Consider the following 17,062-nt stretch of genomic DNA (forward strand, 5'->3'; position numbering starts at 1 on the left):
GTAAATGATTTAGCTTTACTAGATAAATAGTCAAAGCAATGGAAACTGCAGTTTAATGTTTCCAAATGTAAAATAATGCACTTGGGGAAAAGGAATCCTCAATCTGAGTATTGCATTGGCAGTTCTGTGTTAGCAAAAACTTCAGAAGAGAAGGATTTAGCGGTGGTGATTTCTGACAGTCTCAAAATGGGTGAGCAGTGTGGTCGGGCGGTAGGAAAAGCAAGTAGGATGCTTGGCTGCATAGCTAGAGGTATAACAAGCAGGAAGAGGGAGATTGTGATCCCCTTATATAGAGCGCTGGTGAGACCACATTTGGAATACTGTGTTCAGTTCTGGAGACCTCACCTACAAAAAGATATTGACAAAATTGAACAGGTTCAAGGACGGTCTACAAAAATGGTGGAAGGTCTTAAGCATAAAACGTATCAAGAAAGACTTAATGAACTCAATCTGTATAGTCTGGAGGACAGAAGGAAAAGGGGGGACATGATCGAAACATTTAAATATGTTAAAGGGTTAAATAAGGTTCAGGAGGGAAGTGTTTTTAATACCGTAGGAAAGTGAACACAAGAACAAGGGGACACAATCTGAAGTTAGTTGGGGGAAAGATCAAAAGCAACGTGAGAAAATATTATTTCACTGAAAGAGTAGTAGATACTTGGAACAAACTTCCAGCAGACGTGGTAGGTAAATCCACAGTAACTGAATTTAAACATGCCTGGGATAAACATATATCCATTGTAAGATAAAATACAGGAAATAGTATAAGGGCAGACTAGATGGACCATGAGGTCTTTTTCTGCCGTCAGTCTTCTATGTTTCTATGTTAAATCTGAACTTAAAACATGTACTCAACTGAGTAAGTCCCTTTATAGAGAGAGTTTTCTTTCTTCTTCCTGAAGTTTTGAATTGATTGAAAATAATTATTTCAACAATGTGTTTTTATAAATGGGTACCAGTTTACTTAAAGAGTTTCCACTTGGAGGACCTAGTTTCACATAGTTAAAAAGTTGTATTAAGACAAAATATTCAAATATTCAAATTCCTCCAAAGCCTGGAAGCTTACTGAGTTCATTTTGGATAGAATTAGAATTTATGGGAAAGAAATGGGATGCAAGAGAGAACTGTGTATGCTAGCTTAAAATCCTAGAGTAAAAGGTGGAATATAAATATAAAATTACTACCTATGTCCGCGCATTGTATTTGTACAACATCTTTATTATATGTGAATATTACAAATCAAGCAAGAACATATTGGTTTAAAGATGCAAACTATTGTAGCAAAATTTAAATTGAAAATAAATAAATTAAATCAAATTAAATCCACAATAGTTCAACATCATTATACAATATTCACTTACACAGTATTACACAATAATATTGTTCCGGATGAAATACAAATTCAACTAAGGACAGACCTCATTCGTAACCAGGAGACTACATGTAAAAGGTAAGCATTGATAAACCAAGCGGGAGTAGTATTACTCACATAGCTTAAATAGAAAGGTCAAATTATGGATGTAATATACCAAGTATAATTAAAAACTTTTCCAGGTGAACTGAGCTAATGTCTCCCTTAAATCAGCTAGTCCAAAGGATGCCTTCCATCCTTCCATGGTGGGTAAAATGAGGACCCAGATTGTGGGGGCAATATGCTGGCTCTGTTAAAAAATGCTATTGCTAACATGTTGTAAGCCGCCCTGAGTCTAAGGAGAAGGGCGGCATAAAAAAATCAAATAAATAAATAAAAATAAAATAAATGCCTATAGGTTATGACCTATAAAGCCTTTCATGGCATCGGACCAGAATATCTCCGAGACCGCCTTCTGCTGCACGAATCCCAGCGACCGATTAGATCCCACAGAGTCGGCCTTTCTCCGGGTCCCGTCAACTAAACAATGTCCGTTGGCGGGCCCCAGGGGAAGAGCCTTCTCTGTGGCGGCGGCGGCTCTCTGGAACCAGCTCCCCCCAGAGATTAGAACTGCCCCTACCCTCCTTGCCTTTCGTAAACTCCTCAAAACCCACCTTTGTCGTCAGGCATGGGGGAATTGAGATATCTCCCCCGGGCCTACATAATTTATGTATGGTATGTTTGTAGGTATGTCTGCTTAAAAATGGGTTTTTTTAACTATTTTAAATTTTAAATTGTATATTATTAGATTTGTTATGAATTGTTTTATTGTGTTGTGAGCCGCCCTGAGTCCACGGAAAGGGGCGGCATACAAATCTAATAAATAAGTAAGTAAGTAAGTAAGTAAGTAAGTAAGTAAGTAAGTAAGTAAGTAAGTAAGTAAGTAAGTAAGTAAATAAGTAAATAAGTAAATAAGTAAATAAGTAAATAAGTAAATAAGTAAATAAGTAAATAAGTAAATGCACTTTTCTGCACTGAAACAAAGTCACCACAGGTAACTTTTAGAATTTTTTTAAAAAGCCACTTCAAAAGCACATTACAATATTATTGGGAGGAAATCCTACTAGCATAAACCATTGAATGGAGGGGAGCTGAGGGGGAAAAAAATCAGGCAGCATTAGAGAAGGGGAATAAAAGCACTGATTCACTAAGGAAGTTTCATGACATGGATGACAATGGATATTAAATCAAAGGCATATATTATAACTACACTGACAGATACGCACTGCAATGCAGAATGCCTCGCAATATGCCAACACCTGCACTAGCCAGCAGATGAGCAAGATGATGTAGAAACATTTCAGAATAGAAAAGGGGATATTTTCAAGCTCTTACCTGTAACCTGTGCAACAACTGCTTGAGAAATCCTCCGGTTGGCCAGGAAGGCTTTGATTTCCTCTTTTATCACGCTGCTGTCCCTCCTATCAAAATGTGTGGAGTTAGAAAAATAAAAAGAGAAGAGAGAGAGGACCAAAGTAGAATTTGAAGATGCATTTGTGGTGGATGGTGGGAAGGGGTGGGGGGGTTTGATATATTGCCCTTGCCAGCAGACATTTCTTTTAATCAGTGTCATTGGTGGATCAAAGCATACAAGGAAAATGGATGACTCGCGCTCTGTATAAATTCATGCAAGCCATATGGAATGTACAAAGTTTCATTACAGGGGATGAATAAATCTCTGCATCTAATATCTTGGGGGTGGGAGGAGGGGAAACGGTAGCAGTAACAGTTTCTATCATTAAATAAGGCTCCCACAAAGAAATACAGTGGTACCTCATCATACGAAGGTTCGTAAGGTGAAAAGTTCGTAAGATGAAACAATGTTTCCCATAGGAATCAATGTAAAAGCAAATAATGCATGCAAATCCTTCAGGAAAATCCCAAACTTTAGAAGGGAGGCGAACAGAGGGCAGGGAGGAGCAGCTAAAGGGGGCGGGTGGAAGAAGCAAGGCTAGGCTAAAGGGTGAGTGGGAAGGAAGAAAGGCAAGGGGGGCGCCCCTCCCTTTTCTTTCTTCAAGAGACACCGTTTCAGTGCCTTTGCAAGCATGCAAAATCTTTACTTCTCCAAGCTGCCCCTCCCTTTTCTTTCTTAAAAAGACACCGTTTCAGTGCCTTTGCAAGCAAGCAAAATCTTTACTTCTCCAAGCTGCCCCTCCCTTTTCCTTCTTAAAAAGACACCGTTTCAGTGCCTTTGCAAGCATGCAAAATCTTTACTCCTCCAAGCTGCCCCTCCCTTTTCCTTCTTAAAAAGACACCGTTTCAGTGCCTTTGCAAGCATGCAAAATCTTTACTCCTCCAAGCTGCCCCTCCCTTTTCTTTCTTCAAAAAAGTGGGGGGGAAGAAACCCCTTCATCCCAGCAGCAGCTGCTTGGGTTCGTAAGGGGAAAATAGTTCAGAAGAAGAGGCAAAAAAATCTTAAACACTGGGTTCGTATCTTGAAAAGTTCGTTGGAAGAGGCGTTCGTAAGATGAGGTACAACTATATTGTTAAAAGGAGAGAAATCAGAGCAAACCACATTGGCACCTAGATTTAAGATCCAGACTGTACCTGAAGCAAATTGCCACAATTATGAAAGCAGAGGTTGTTTTGTTTATTTATTAAATTTATTAGAAGTGGGGGCAATTTAAATGTTTCTGGTGTTACATATAGAATGAGTTTGCCCCATCTTCTTTATTTTGGTGTGGAGACCTGTGGTACTGCAATTAGTATCTTCCTACAACCAACACAGGATACACTCAGTGAATGGTCACTCTGAAGTTAATTAAGGGGAACTAAAGAATATGTGTTGCACACATCAGTGCAAAGCACAACATAAAGCTGATCAGTATGAATGGATGTCTGTGGGAGTGAGAAGCAAAATGGAGCAAGAAATTCCACAAACAGGTCAGGAAGACAGAATTGGCTATTTCATAATTACTCCTCATAAATCTATCTGCTCCAGAATATTAAATCTATCCTGATTATCACTGTAACTGTTCATTTTCTCAATGCTAGGGGGGGAAAAGCAATATTCACTACGAAACAATAATTAGAATGGATTTGTGAGAATGGACACGGGGGGTAGAAAGCATGCTTTGGTGAGTAATAAACAGAAGTAAAAGACCCAAATTTTAGTAACTGATATGGTGAAGCAGTCAATAGATATATAAACATTTGGTTCTAACATTGCATGGCCAAAAAGTAAAAGTCACATCTATAGCTCTGTGCACATCAAAATTCTTTAAATTTCCCTTCTTTATAACTGAATGAAAACTATACTTCAGTAGTACTTTCAGTTATCTTAAAAGTAATTCTAAATTTAGCATTATCTTCCTCGATTCTTTGTTCCTTTTTATTCTGGCAAAATCAAATAAACCATGTAAAATACAATTTAAGGTGCATAAATAAGATACTCTAGTCTGGACTATTTATTTACACGCAGAGAGAAACACACACAGTTACTGAGTTCAATTTAGAGTTTGCATAATTACAGCAAATACCTATAACTTTATGGCCGACTCATATATGAGTACATTAATCCAAATAATTGTGGGGGGTTTTTCTTAAGTATGTCTGATTATTTACTTATATAATAATACTGGCACAATGGGTCTTTTAAAAACCCATATTGACTCCTGACCTATAATCTACTGAACTACACAAAGCAACTGTCTTCCAAGCCCCGTGTTTTGAATCAGAATTCTATTGTTGAGTATCTATTTTCTTCATTAAACCAAAAAAGATCCCCACAATAGCTTTACTTGACCTAGTCTAATAGACGATGATTGAAAGCCATTAGGTTGGGGAAACTGTCATTATGCTTGAACCTTTCTGCACCAAAGCAATGCATTCAAGTGTTCAAATGACCAGTTGCCATGTCAGAAATGTCACTCACTGGTTGTTTCACCATGTCAGTTTTTGCATTAGATCATCATTCAGATCCAAACTAAGGCTGTGAAGAATGCACCAGATGAACAAAGTGCTAAGGCTTCCCCTTCAATCCAACTAAGACAGCTAAGCTTTGATCTGGGGAAATAAACAAAGCAATTCAGAACTATCCAACCCTCTGAAGTGCCTTTGCAGGAATGGGAAGAGAAAAAAGGCTGGGAATGGGTAATTCTTGATCCATAACATACAACTTTGCCTACCTCATCAATTCTTCTACTTTATCATCTACATCCAAGTCCTCCTCAGAGGCTTCAAAGCTATATGACCTTTGAGCCATGCTATTCGCCAGAGGGTAACGTGTCGGCGACATCTTTCCATTGAAGGCAGACAACCTCTCGTTACTCTCCCTCCCATTTTGATTGGTAGTGCAAGGTTGTGGGGAGGTATCATAACTGTTGCTTGGAGACGGGGACATCCCAGAGTGCTGGGTCTGTGTGGAAGCTGTGGCTGTAGAGGAAGACGCTGCAACATTGTTGGTGCTGTTACTACAGGATCCACTCCCGTAGGCAGACCGCCGGCCAAACTTGTCACTGTGTTCCTGGTCAAGACGGTCAAAGGTTTCCAAAGCATGAAGGATTTCGTGGCGTGTCATACCAGTACGCCGCAGGCGTTGAAGTAGGTCTATTTGCTCTATGGTGAATCTGGGTTCATCTGTGTAGTGAAACATGGTTTCCAGCAGACTAGGGGTGAAAAGATAAAAAAACATATTTCATTTAATTCAGTTCCACCAAATGTAGATGCAGTCTCTCTCCTCACCATACAATATTATCAGCCACTATACTCTGACATAGCACAAAGATATTCTACCCACGTTTCAGAATGAGCCTCGTGGCAGGCATATTTATTATTCAATAATTGATTGTTTTGAAAGTAAGAGTTTCTCTTCATCTATCGTATTTTCCTATTTCTGTTTTCCCACTCCAGAAAGCCCACATCTCCACGGTAGTACCACTCTCTTGCATATAGGATGCCTTAGTGTTCATCTGTTCAATCACCCTGATAGAAACATAGAAACATAGAAGACGGACGGCAGAAAAAGACCTCATGGTCCATCTAGTCTGCCCTTATACTATTTCCTGTATTTTATCTTACAATGGATATATGTTTATCCCAGGCATGTTTAAATTCATTTACTGTGGATTTACCAACCACGTCTGCTGGAAGTTTGTTCCAAGGATCTACTACTCTTTCAGTGAAATAATATTTTCTCACGTTGCTTTTGATCTTTCCCCCAACTAACTTCAGATTGTGTCCCCTTGTTCTTGTGTTCACTTTCCTATTAAAAATACTTCTAAATTTCCTAGATAAGTCTAGGAAATATAGAAAATGAACAAATAAATAAAATAAATACATAAAATCTTGCATCTGAAATCCCAGGGAGCTGTTGACAGATTAGGCAACACTGAGCAAACTGGATGGGAGATTTGACTATATTATTCTGGTCCAATTCTTCTTTGTATGTCTGTTTATTTAGAATTATAAGCCTGCAGGCAAACATTTGTCACTGTTAATTTTACATTTTATACTGTACATTATATTTCAGTTCAGCTCCTTGGAATCAATAATTATCAATAGAGGTCTGACCGCCCCTTTTTAAAGCAAGTTCGCACATCAATTCAGTGATCTGATTTTGTAAATCCCCACCCCATTTCAGAAGCAATGTTAGTTTTACTTATATTAGCATTTTAAGTCAATTTCCCACCCAAAGGCCTTCAAAATAAATACTGTATTAGAATTAATCAATAAAATATACATTTTTAAAAAGAAAGAAATGTGCCCAGCAACAGAAGAATATCATGAAATTACAAGTAAAGCAATAATCCAATATACAGAGGAAAATCATTCAAACTTTGACTTATTACAGTGAACAGAAGATAAGATATTAATAGAAAGAAACCTGTAAGAAGCATATCTTGCAAAAACTATGGATACAGACATAGAACTCTATCTCCCTTCCCTAAAAAACAGGGGGGGAAACACCACCAGAAAACAATTTTCCTCTGTTTTAAAATCTCAAAGCCTTTTTTGTGTATTATTTTTTAAGATTGGGAAAAAATGTAGTTTAATTTTAGATCACATATAAATCATACCATGCTATATTTGGGAACATTAACATTAATCAAGAAATAAATGAAAATGTAAAAAAGTAAATACGTCTCAAAGTCTCCTACAATATACAAATATTCCCCCCGTCATATTATTATACACAATGTTATATATTGAATACAGCAATCAGGTTATACATAAAACATCTATAAATTAACTTAGTCTCTAAGATAACTTAAAATTAATTATTGTATATAATTCCATTTTCCCACATATTTCATTTTCCTTACCAAAGGGGAAAAGTGTGCATGTATGTGGGGGGATATTCCCATAGCTTCAATGTTTCTGGAAATTACAGAAATTACAGAAATATACAGTGGTACCTCGGTTCTCGACCACAATCCGTTCCAGAAGTGTGGTTGAGAACCGATTTGGTTGAGAACCGAATTAATTTATCCCATAGGAAATAATGGAAATGGATTTAATTGGTTCCCAGCCCATTGACTTGCTGGGAACCAATTAAATCTACAGTATTTCCTCTATTTCCTATGGGATAAGGATCTGAGGGGACGGGGTGAGAGGGAATGGGAGTAGGAATCCCGACACGCCCCTCCTGGCCGCCCTCTTAACAGCCTCCCAGTCTCTACCTTGTAACTGCTCCAAGCTGCAGGAAGGGTAGGGCTGGCTGCAATACCGGCAGTTTTGGGGGGCTCCTTTCCTCAGCACTTCAGTTTGGTACCTCCAGGCAGCTGCACCAACTTTTTCCTTCCCGGCAGCGACGGCTCCGGCGGCTTACCTTCATCACATGACGTTCCTGACGCTGCTCCTCCTCGTAGGGAAGCCGCCGGAGCCGCCGCCGCGAAGGAAATAGTTGGTGCAGCTGCCTGGAGGTACCGAACTGAACCGCTGAGGAAAGGAGCCCCCCGAAGCTGCCGGTATTGCAGCCAGCCCTACCCTCCCTGCAGCTTGGAGCAGTTACAAGGTAGAGACTGGGAGGCTGTTAAGAGGGCGGCCAGGAGGGGTGTGTCGGGATTCCGACTCCCATTCCCTCTGACCTCGTCCCCTCAGATCTTACATTTCGGATAGTAAACAAAATTTTCTGTTCAGTATCCGAATTTTTGTTTGGATACCGAAGCAAATTTTTGCAGAAAAAATTGTTTCAAATCCGAAATGTATGAAAACCGAGGCGTTTGAGAACCGAGGTACCACTGTACATCCCTAGATATGGCCAGAAAGTTATTTTATTCTAAGCCGTGATTGGGGACACCTTTTTAATGCAGAGATAGGTAACTGCTATCTTCTAGTGCCTCCTGTCTCAAAAATAAAATATAAAATGAACCCTGGTCTGCCCTTTTGTTTTAAAATATTTCTCTAGGTCCAATCAATCCTCCAAGTTATTCTTTAAAAAAAATGAAAATGCTGGATTACAACCTTATGCTTTTGAAGAGAATACATTTTTCCTGTAAAGAAAGAAAGAAAGTGTTCTGTGGGGCTCTCTGGCAGACTCCTCCCAAAAATTCACAGGTACAAATTTCAGACACACACACACGTTTGAAAATTCAAAACAATGTTCTTTATAATGAAAATTCACTTAACCTAAGCCCTCTTTTGATATAGTAAAGAGCACTGGTCTCCAAACAAACTGGTAATTTGTAAAAGTCCCTTATCAGTTCTGTGATACTTAGCTTGCAGCTGTGAGGCAATTCACAGTCCTTCTTTCACAAAGTGAAACACACTTTGCTCTGGTTTAGTTTCAAAGCGGGGAAAAATCAGCACACATAAAGTCAAAGTCAGTAAAGCAGTCACGAAACACAAGGATCAGATAATCCTCCACAATGGCCAAACCCACAGGCTGCTATTTATAGCAGCCTCACTAATTACCACAGCCCCAGCCAACCACAGGTGGCATCATTTTCTTTGATAATAATCTCTCAGTTGTTGTCGCCTATGCATCGCTCTCCGCATGCGTGGCTGTATCATTAACTCTTGTTCTGAATCCAAGGAGGAGCTAGATAATTGATCTCCTTCTGAACTGTCTGCCCCACTCTCCTCCTCCCTGTCACTCATGTCTTCTTGGTCAGAGCAGCAGATTCCACCGGGGGGGGGAGAGGACAAAACAGGCCTGCAGCATGTGGATGTCTCCCCAACATCCACAGTCCTTGGGGCAGGAGCTGGGCCAGAGCTAACCACAACAGAAAGAAAGGAAGGAAGGAAGGAAGGAAGGAAGGAAGGAAGGAAGGAAGGAAGGAAGGAAAGAAAGAAAGAAAGAAAGAAATTGGAGAGGCAAAGAGATTCTCACTGAATTAGCAACAAGAAGAGGAAGGAATAAAATTTAACAGTTCTGGTAAATGGGTGTTTGGTACTTAGGCAGCCATTTTGTGAAGAAAGTCATCCTACTCATGGCAGCCAGTTTTTGAACACTCAACAGTTCTCAAAATTGTAAACATGTCTGTTGTTCTTGTGGGTTAACCTTCCATTACTGCATGAACGGGAATGCCCCTGCAGAGGTGAGGAGATTAAACCTACATGCCTGGTCAAAAGGTAATTCACCTCTTCTGATTAATTTAAGGAAATAATTATTCACTTACGCTTCCCTTCACCTAAAACCTTTCTGTGTATCTAAGGTAAAAGTTAATCTAAGAGCAAAGGTGAAACCAACCATGATTGGATTAAGTAGTTACGTGCTTGAGACAACCCAGCCATTTGACTAGTTTAAGGAAATATTTCTGTTTGTCTAGGGCAGGGGTAGGCAAAGTTGGCTCTTCTATGAGATGTGGACCTCAACTCCTATAATAGTAGTAGTAGTAATAATAATAATAATGATAATAATAATAATAATAGTAATAATAATAATAATAATAATAATAATAATAATAATAATTGTTAGATTTGTATGCTATACATTTTCACCCTATGTACACTCAGTGAAGCAGTGGAAGCGATGTGCCAGTGTCTGGAGGCTGTTAAGATCTGGATGGATATTAACAGACTCAGACTCAACCCCGACAAGATTGAGTGGCTGTGGGTTCTGCCTCCCAAGGACACGTCCATCTGTCCATCCATTACTATGGGGGGAGAAATTCTGATGCCCTCAGAGAGGGTACATGTCCTCCTGGATCCATAACTAACTTTGGACCATCATCTTTCAGCCAGGGGACCATTTGCCCAGGTTCGCCTGGTGCCCCAGCTGCAGCCCTATTTCGACAGGGAGTCTCTGCTCACAGTTGTTCATGCCCTTATCACCTCATGGTTCGACTACTTCAATGCTCTCTACATGGGGCTACCTCTAAAGAGTGTTCGTAAACTTCAAATTGTGCAAAATGCAGCCATGAGAGCGGTCATGGGCCTCCCTAGGCATGCCCATATTTCTCCAACACTCCACGGACTGCATTGGTTGTCGATTGGTTTCCGGACACAATTCAAAGTGTCGGTAATGACCTATAAAGCCCTACATGCCATCGGGCTAGATTACCTGCAGGACCGCCTTCTGCCATATGAGTCCCAGCGACCGATTAGGTTCCACAGAGTTGGGGGGGAGCAACCTCTGGAATCAACTCTCCCTGGAGATTCGCACTGCCCTCACTCTCCTTGCCTTCCATAAGACTCACCTATGTCGCCAAGTTTGGGGCAATTAGGTCTCAGCCCCCTGGCCAACGAAATGAGATATATGTTGTATGATTGAACTGGTATGATTGTCTTTAAATATTGGATTTTAGATTGTAATTTTAAATTTAATTAGATTTGCCATTGTACTGTATTGTTATATTATATGCTGTTAGCTGCCCGGAGTCCTAGGAAAAGGGCGGCATACAAATGTAATAAATAAATAAATAAATTGCAGAACCAAGAAAAAACACTGAGAACTATAAATCATATTTATGAAAGTGATCCGTTCAATTAATTATTAGCAATAATTACATTTGGATAAACAAACACTTTTTAAAAAACTTTTTTAATTTGTAAAAATAAAAGAGCGAATAGGTATCAGGGACTTTGTGAGTTTTGACAATGACTAGCAGCAAGGCCAGCCACAAATTTTGGATAATTAGGCTCAATATCTACTAGGAACAAATGTTCCTATGTAACACTTCAGATTAAAAGAAAAAAGAAAAAAAAAGAGGACATTTGTTTGCAATAACTTAAACAAAATCTATCCTATCCTGAGATTATGCTGCTGTTTCTTCTACAAGGAACAAGTACATATTTCCAAAAATATACAACCGCTTTAAGAAATAGCAGACATTCCTGAAGTACTTTTCAATCTTTAAAGCCAATGTGCTTGTATAGCCCTAAAATGTTCCATTTAGAAAACCAAAGAAATGAAGATATAATAGACTACAGTCTTTAATACACTTACTCTAAATCCCCCACTGTCCCCCCAAAATAACCTACCATATTTTTCAGAATATAAGATGCACCCAGATTTTCAGTTTCTTTTAAGGGGAAATGGTGTGTCTTATACTCCGGTATTTATTTTGAAAGTTATGCATAGGACTATATAGTATGCCCATTACATTTTCCAAAGATGCAATTTTGGACAATGCATGTAAATACTATACTGTATAGGGTATCTATGTTACAGATACAGAATTAGCTGCTTCTTTCACCTGTGCCGATGTGAACCTATTCTGCATTCTGTGCAATTGATTTTAACAAGGCTGTCACACACAATAACATTTTTCAAGCCACAGAGAAAATCCCAGTTTTTAATGATGCCCTACTCTTTGGAAGCACTCAGAAATTCAAGAAGAAAATTGCATGGTGGAGATAGAAGACAATACACACCATACTCTTCCCAGCAACATCTTACCTTTTTAATGGTAGAGTTAAGCTCACAGCAATTCTACTTGTAAACTGCATGCAAATCCCTAATGTAAAGGTGTCCTGTGTTTAACAAGCCAATTTACGAGGCAATTCTGCAACCAGACATTTAAGAATAATGTGATGCTCCTTGTTAATTAAGGGACATGCATCCCCATTAGCAGTTTATCACTACATAATGTTTGAAGCCCTTCTAATTCGCTACAACTACTTTAATTGTATTACTTTAATTTGTTTCTTATGGGAGAAGGGTGAACTGTTTTTTTCTTTGCAGGAATTAGCCCATTAAAAAAAAGAAAAAGCAGGATCTGGTCGTTTGTTTTTAGATTTAATAAACAAAAAGCAGAACATATTTGCAAAACGTTATTCCGCTTATGAAACTACAAGAGCAGGAACATGTCAAATTTAACCATCTCTGGGGGGAAAAATTATTTTTCTCACAATGCAAACCAATCAGGATTTTTAATTTCTTCCCATATTTCTGCATTAAAGTTTTTTGTCTGTCTTAAATCAGAGTGAATATGTGTTTTTAAAAGCAGTTATGGAGATTGGGAATTTTCAAATTCATCTAGGAATAAATTTTTGTGGACTTGTTTCTTAAATTGCAATTATTTCAGCTCTCCTCCACCTACTTGCCGCAGAAGTGAGAACTACTCATTTTCATGTGCTGAAAATGTATCTCTAGCTGGTTCCTCTTCTAGCTGAACTACCGTAGTTCTCCTTCAGGTCAGCGAATTATCATGCTAAAACATTTGAGATGTTCTGTATAATGGGCTACATTATTTATTTGTTAAATTTATTTGGCGCTAATCTCACATTCGATGGGTGAATAGGCAGTTTACAATAATAAAAATGAACAAACAAAAACAGAAAGTAAGATAATGGAATAAAATAAACAATGGCAAAGGAATATTACGAGAATAATATATCAATATGTTTTCCTCTTTCCTGGTCTTTTTTTTTTTTTGCTTTTGCTGAATTGGGTTTTTTTCTTACTTTATTGGAGTAACATGATGTTAGACTCAGGGATTACTGTAGTAAATCCCACTGATTTAATGATGTTTAACTGAGCTTTGATAATGATGAGGGGGGGGTGTGGAAACATCTAGCCCACTCTTCATTGTTAAAATGAAATCCAAAGACAATTTCAAGTAACCCAGTCTATGTATAGCAGAACAGAAAGAATATTAATACTTTTCAACTTTGTTGTTGGAGAAGACTCCTAAGAATATCATGGACAACCAAGAAAAAAAAAGATCATCAAAGAAATCAGCCCACAGTTCTCACTCAAGGCACAAGTAGCCAGATTCAAATTATCTCACTTTGGGCACATATGAAGATCTCGCTCTCTGGAAAAGACTCTAATGTTGGAAAAAGTAGAAAGAAGGGAAGAAAAGGGGGGACAGACTTAGTTGCAGTGGTGACTGATGCAACCTTGGAAGAAGGGTGAGATTAGGGACAAATTGTGATGGAAAAAATTTATCTAAATGGACACTAAGATTCAATACCAGTATATATTTTTGTAGACAAAGAATAGCAGAACAACAGCAAAAGTGTTGGTTATGACCTATAAAGCCCTTCATGGCATCGGGCCAGAAGACCCGTTGTACCTACCTGAACGGTCTTCTCGATGCACTGGAAGGAGAGTCCAACATGGGTATTTAACCAATCCGATTGGTAGAGACTGAGTAAAAATTTACATAATAATAGTTACCGCCCCCTTGCAGTCCCCCCATGAGCTCAGTTTTAAAAACGAAAGGCACTTAAGAGGATAACCAACTTTTATTGACCAATGCAATAACTCATGAACCAACCCAACCTCCGGTGTCCCTGAACTTCAACTACCGGGTGGGTTTGGACTCTCCTTCCAGTGCATCGAGAAGACCGTTCAGGTAGGTACAACGGGTCTTCTCCACTGCATCTGGAAGGAGAGTCCAACATGGGATATACCAAAGATCTTTAAAGCCCATGGGAGGGAGAAGGTCTAACTAGGGACTTAGGAGAAACACAAACTCTTTGAAGAACCCTCCTGCCAAAGGCCGCTTCCGCTGAAGCAAAGGAGTCCAACTTATAATGTCTAATAAATGTTGTAGGGGCTGCCCAGGTTGCAGCTCGACAAATGTCTTCTATCGATGCTTGAGTAGACCAAGCCGCCGAAGTCGCCGCACTCCTGGTTGAGTGAGCTGTCAATCCTTCTGGAACTGTGTGCCCTCCAGCCTTGTAGGCTTCCGAGATACAGTCCTTAATCCACCGACTAATGGATTTTGCCGATAATCCAAGTCCCTTCCTATATTCAGAAAATGAAATAAAAAGATTCTCAGACTTACGAAACTCCTCTGTCCTTCTAATGTAAATCTTGAGAGCTCTCCGGACATCCACCTTATGCCACAGTAGCTCTGATGGATGACTCCCATGAGAGCAGAAATCTGGAAGAATAAGTTCCTGCTTCCTATGGAACACTGTATTTACCTTTGGTACAAAGGTGGGGTCCAAACGAAGAACCACCCTATCCGGATAAAAGACACAGAGGTCAGGTCTCACGGATAACGCCGATAACTCCGACACCCTGCGTGCAGATGTAACAGCTACAAGAAAGGCTGTCTTGATGGAAAGTAGCCTAATTGGTATAGACCTCAATGGTTCAAAGGGAGGCTTAGTTAAGGCCTTAAGTACCCACGTGAGGTCCCAGGATGGAAATCTCCTGACAGGTGGAGAATGTTTATTCGTGGCTCCTTTAATAAAATCTCTGATCCAAGGATGCTGAGCCAAGGGACGAGACTCTGGAGTCTGAATCATGGTGGCTAGGGCTGCCACCTGTCGCCTCAAAGTATTAGGGGCTAAGCCACGTTCCACCCCTGCTTGCAGAAACTCTAAAACAGTAATTACAGAAGCTTCTTTAGGATCCCGTAAATCCTTGTCGCAAAATTTACAAAACGCAGCCCAGGTCGCCTGATAAATTCGTGAAGTCGATGGGCGCCTGGCAGCCTGCATGGTATCTATAACCTTCTCTGGTAAGTCCAACTGCTTCAATTTATGCCTTTCAAGTGCCAACCTGTCAAGTGTAGCCATTGAGGATCTGGGTGTTTCAGATTCCCCTGGCTCAACGAGATGATCCGATCTGGAATCCTCCACGGGGGTGACACTGAAAGTTCCACCAAGTCCGCGAACCACGGGCGACGTGGCCAATACGGTGCTAGTAAGATCACTTCCGCCTCCTCGTGAAGAATCTTCTCCACCACCTTCGGGATGAGATTCACGGGGGGAAAGGCGTACAGGAGACCTGGAGGCCAAGGTGACAGTAGGGCGTTGGTCCCCTCTGCTCCTGGATCCGGAAACCGTGTGAAAAACCTCGGAAGCTGAGTGTTCTGGCCGCTGGCAAATAGGTCCACTAGGGGGACCCCAAACCTCTGGGTCAACTGGTAGAACAGGCCTGGATCGAGTCGCCACTCTGACGGATCCAGGGTAGCCCTGCTGAGCCAATCCGCTGTGGAATTGCTGATCCCTGCGATATGTTCCGCGGTTAGTGACGCTAAATGGGTCTCGGCCCAGGTGAAGAGCCGCATAGTTTCCTCCATGAGACGTTGAGACCTCGTGCCCCCCTGATGATTCAGGTGGGCCCTGGTTGCTACATTGTCTGTTAAGATAAGTATGTGTTTGCCCTCTACTAGGGGGGCAAAGGCCAACAGGGCTAGAAACACTGCTCTTAGTTCTAAGAAGTTGATATTGACCGAAGCCAATTCCTCTACTGTCCATTGTCCTTGGGCCATATGACGTCCCAGGTGGGCACCCCACCCGTACAAACTGGCGTCTGTGGTCAGAATGAGACGGTCTTGAGTACGAAAGGGGGAACCCTCCTGAATTGCTGCGGTGAGCCACCACTTCAACGACTCTTTGACTCTCCTTGGTAGGAAGATAATCCTTTGTGAGTGGCTGACCCTGGCCCTCTGGGCTGGCAAGAGAAACCACTGAAGGCCTCTTATGTGGTGTCTGGCCCAGGGAACTATACCTATGGCTGACACCAACGTTCCTAGCACCTTTGACAATAGCGCCAGCGGAGCCCGTCTGAGGCGGATCAAGCCGGAAACCAGACGGTGAATGTTCTCCTGCCTCTCGGGAGAAAGGGTTACCTTGCCTGATATGGTATCGATGATGGAACCCAGATGTTGCAGTCTGGTTGTTGGAGACAGCTGACTTTTCTCCACGTTTATAGTGAAGCCATGCGCTTCTAGTGTCCATATTGTCCTGGCTAAGTCCTCTCTGGCCTGCCTGGGAGACCTGGACAAAATGATTATGTCGTCCAGGTAGGCCATCAGTCTGATAGAATGAGACCGAAGACTGGCCGTCAGGGCGTCCAGCAACTTGGTAAAAGTCCGTGGGGCCGAGGAGAGGCCGAAGGGCATCGCCCTGTACTGGTAATGTACGCCTTCTGAACAGAACCTGAGGAATTCCCGGTGTGCCGGGTGCACAGGTACGTGGAGGTAGGCCTCCTTTAAATCTATTGAAGTCAACAGGTCCCTGGAACGTACCGAGGGAAGAATAGTCTGTAAGGAGTGCATATGGAATCTCCTGTACTTGATGTAGATATTGAGTTGTTTCAAATTCAGTATCATTCGGTATCCTCCTGAAGTCTTGGGTACCAGGAAGATCCTGGAGTAAAATCCCCTGCCAACCTCCTGCTGAGGTACCTGTTCGATGGCTTGTATTTCCAGTAAATGGGCAATCTCCTTGCGGATCTGTTGCCTCTTGTGAAGGTCCCGGAGCCTCGGGCAACTTACAAAGCGATGAGGAGGAGGCCCCATGAATTCCAGACGAAGTCCTTCCGATACGGTGGCTAGAACCCACTTGTCCGAGGAAGTG

At 41.0% G+C, this 17,062-nt stretch overlaps 2 protein-coding genes across 8 annotated transcripts in view; both read right to left on the bottom strand.

Moving 5' to 3' along the window:
- The window catches only part of HMBOX1 (homeobox containing 1), a 186,545-nt gene that overhangs the window by 61,742 nt on the left and 107,741 nt on the right, over window positions 1-17,062 (bottom strand). For all 7 annotated transcript variants that reach the window (XM_070734854.1, XM_070734853.1, XM_070734851.1 and 4 more), the window contains 2 exons: window positions 5,539-6,018; window positions 2,747-2,832 (listed from right to left, as the gene is read on the bottom strand). In XM_070734854.1, the coding sequence (XP_070590955.1) occupies window positions 2,747-2,832; window positions 5,539-6,018 (566 nt within the window). The remainder of the gene's footprint in view (window positions 1-2,746; window positions 2,833-5,538; window positions 6,019-17,062) is intronic.
- LOC139161957 (uncharacterized) lies at window positions 13,986-15,995 on the bottom strand. Its single transcript, XM_070741806.1, has 2 exons — window positions 14,675-15,995; window positions 13,986-14,492 (listed from the first exon to the last, which is right to left on the bottom strand). The coding sequence occupies exons 1-2, from the start codon at window positions 15,956-15,958 to the stop codon at window positions 14,460-14,462; spliced, it is 1,317 nt and encodes a 438-aa protein (XP_070597907.1). The 5' UTR covers window positions 15,959-15,995; the 3' UTR covers window positions 13,986-14,459.

Source organism: Erythrolamprus reginae, chromosome 1 (assembly GCF_031021105.1).
Source record: "Erythrolamprus reginae isolate rEryReg1 chromosome 1, rEryReg1.hap1, whole genome shotgun sequence".
Classification (NCBI taxonomy): domain Eukaryota; kingdom Metazoa; phylum Chordata; class Lepidosauria; order Squamata; family Dipsadidae; genus Erythrolamprus; species Erythrolamprus reginae.